The sequence below is a fragment of the Anneissia japonica genome, unplaced genomic scaffold (genome assembly GCF_011630105.1).
Source record: "Anneissia japonica isolate Jap-2015-1 unplaced genomic scaffold, ASM1163010v1 scaffold39438_len1362_cov230, whole genome shotgun sequence".
In the NCBI taxonomy this organism is placed as follows: domain Eukaryota; kingdom Metazoa; phylum Echinodermata; class Crinoidea; order Comatulida; family Comatulidae; genus Anneissia; species Anneissia japonica.
In genome coordinates this window covers 1-1,336 of record NW_022738551.1, presented here as the reverse complement: position 1 = coordinate 1,336, position 1,336 = coordinate 1, and the positions used below count along the sequence as shown (strand labels likewise).

Sequence of the window (1,336 nt, the reverse complement as noted above, 5' to 3'; positions counted from 1 at the left end):
AAATCTTCGTCGTGTCCGCCGCCGCAATCGAAGACGTGCTCCATCAACGAAGCGTGTTCCGTGACTGTGTAAGCTTTGAAACACCTGGGACATCTCAACGGCTCTTCCTCCTCCTCTTCCTTCTCGTACGAAACTTCCCCGACGACGGAACTTTCGTTAGTTTTTGCGAAACGCAAGTCATCAAGCTCTCGGCATTTCTTACCCAGGCCCACGCGCAGTTCGCGGCAATCCCTCTCCAACATTTCGTTCCTCGCAGAAAGCGACTGGATTTCTCCCGTAAGCTTGATGACGTGCGCTTCGCGTTGATCCGAGTACGTTGCCATCTGGTGTTCATGCTTATGACTTCCTTCAGCTGTTTCGAAAGTTCGGCGTTTTCCCTGGCCAAGCTCGACACTTGTTCCTCCAAGACCTTGCATCGATCTTCCGATGAGAGAGACCCTACATTTCTCTGCTCGCCGACATCCTTTTCCCTTCGTTCGTAATTCCTCGGCTCCCGAGCCACGTCGATCTTTCCCGTTACTAGATCGTCGATCTTCGATCTCATCAGTTCGATCTCGCGGCAGAGCGTTCGACGGACGTCGTCGGCGTAATTGCGCTGTCCGTAGCACTCCTTCAGCTCCGACGTCAGTTTTCTAATCGCGACGTCTTTTTCTGAGTCGGAAGAATTCGTAGCGCTTAGGTACTCGGTGAGCTCCTTATCTTTCGTGCGGACCTCGAACGAAAGTTCGGCGATCCTTATCCTGAGAGCGGCGATCGTCTTCTTCGCTTCCGCCACTTCCTCGGAACTGTAATTCGAGTTCAGGACGGTTCGCAATCTCACGTTCTCCCTCAGCAGCTGGTTGAGACGCTCCTTGTCGTGTCCGGGCACGAAAACTTCGTGCTCTTTGAGATCGACCGACGAATCGAGTTTGTTTCTGTGCAGTCTGAATTGCAAGTGCTCGATGCTTAGGTTCTTCTTCTTGAGCTTATACACATCTAGATGTGTATCAACGAATCGATCGAACCTCCGTAGTCGTTCAGCAAAAGCTTCAGCACGTCGATGCTCTGCACTACGGTTTTCAGGGAAACGATCTCCTCTTCTTTCTTTCGCAGCCGGTCCGATTTGGAGGATGCTCCGCCGACACATATATCGTCGGTATTCTTTGTCGCTGTCGTCGTCCGGCCAAGTGTCTCGTTCATGTCGTTAGCTCTACGAGTGTGATGGAATCACTTTAACTCGACTTTTATTTCGTTTTCGTTGTACGGTGAGCGTACGTCATCGGTTCTTACACACTTGACGTCACGAGCTCATGGCCGAAGGCCGAAGTAAGCTTTTATAAAAATGGTTGTTTTGCGT

At 51.1% G+C, this 1,336-nt stretch overlaps 1 protein-coding gene across 1 annotated transcript; it reads right to left on the bottom strand.

The window, feature by feature from the left end:
• Window positions 1–202: 202 nt before the first annotated feature.
• LOC117117599 lies at window positions 203–1,126 on the bottom strand (the record flags this gene model as incomplete). Its single annotated transcript, XM_033261946.1, has 1 exon — window positions 203–1,126. A coding segment is annotated over exon 1 (924 nt), but the record flags the coding sequence as incomplete, so codon positions are not given.
• Between the last annotated feature and the right edge of the window lie 210 nt (window positions 1,127–1,336).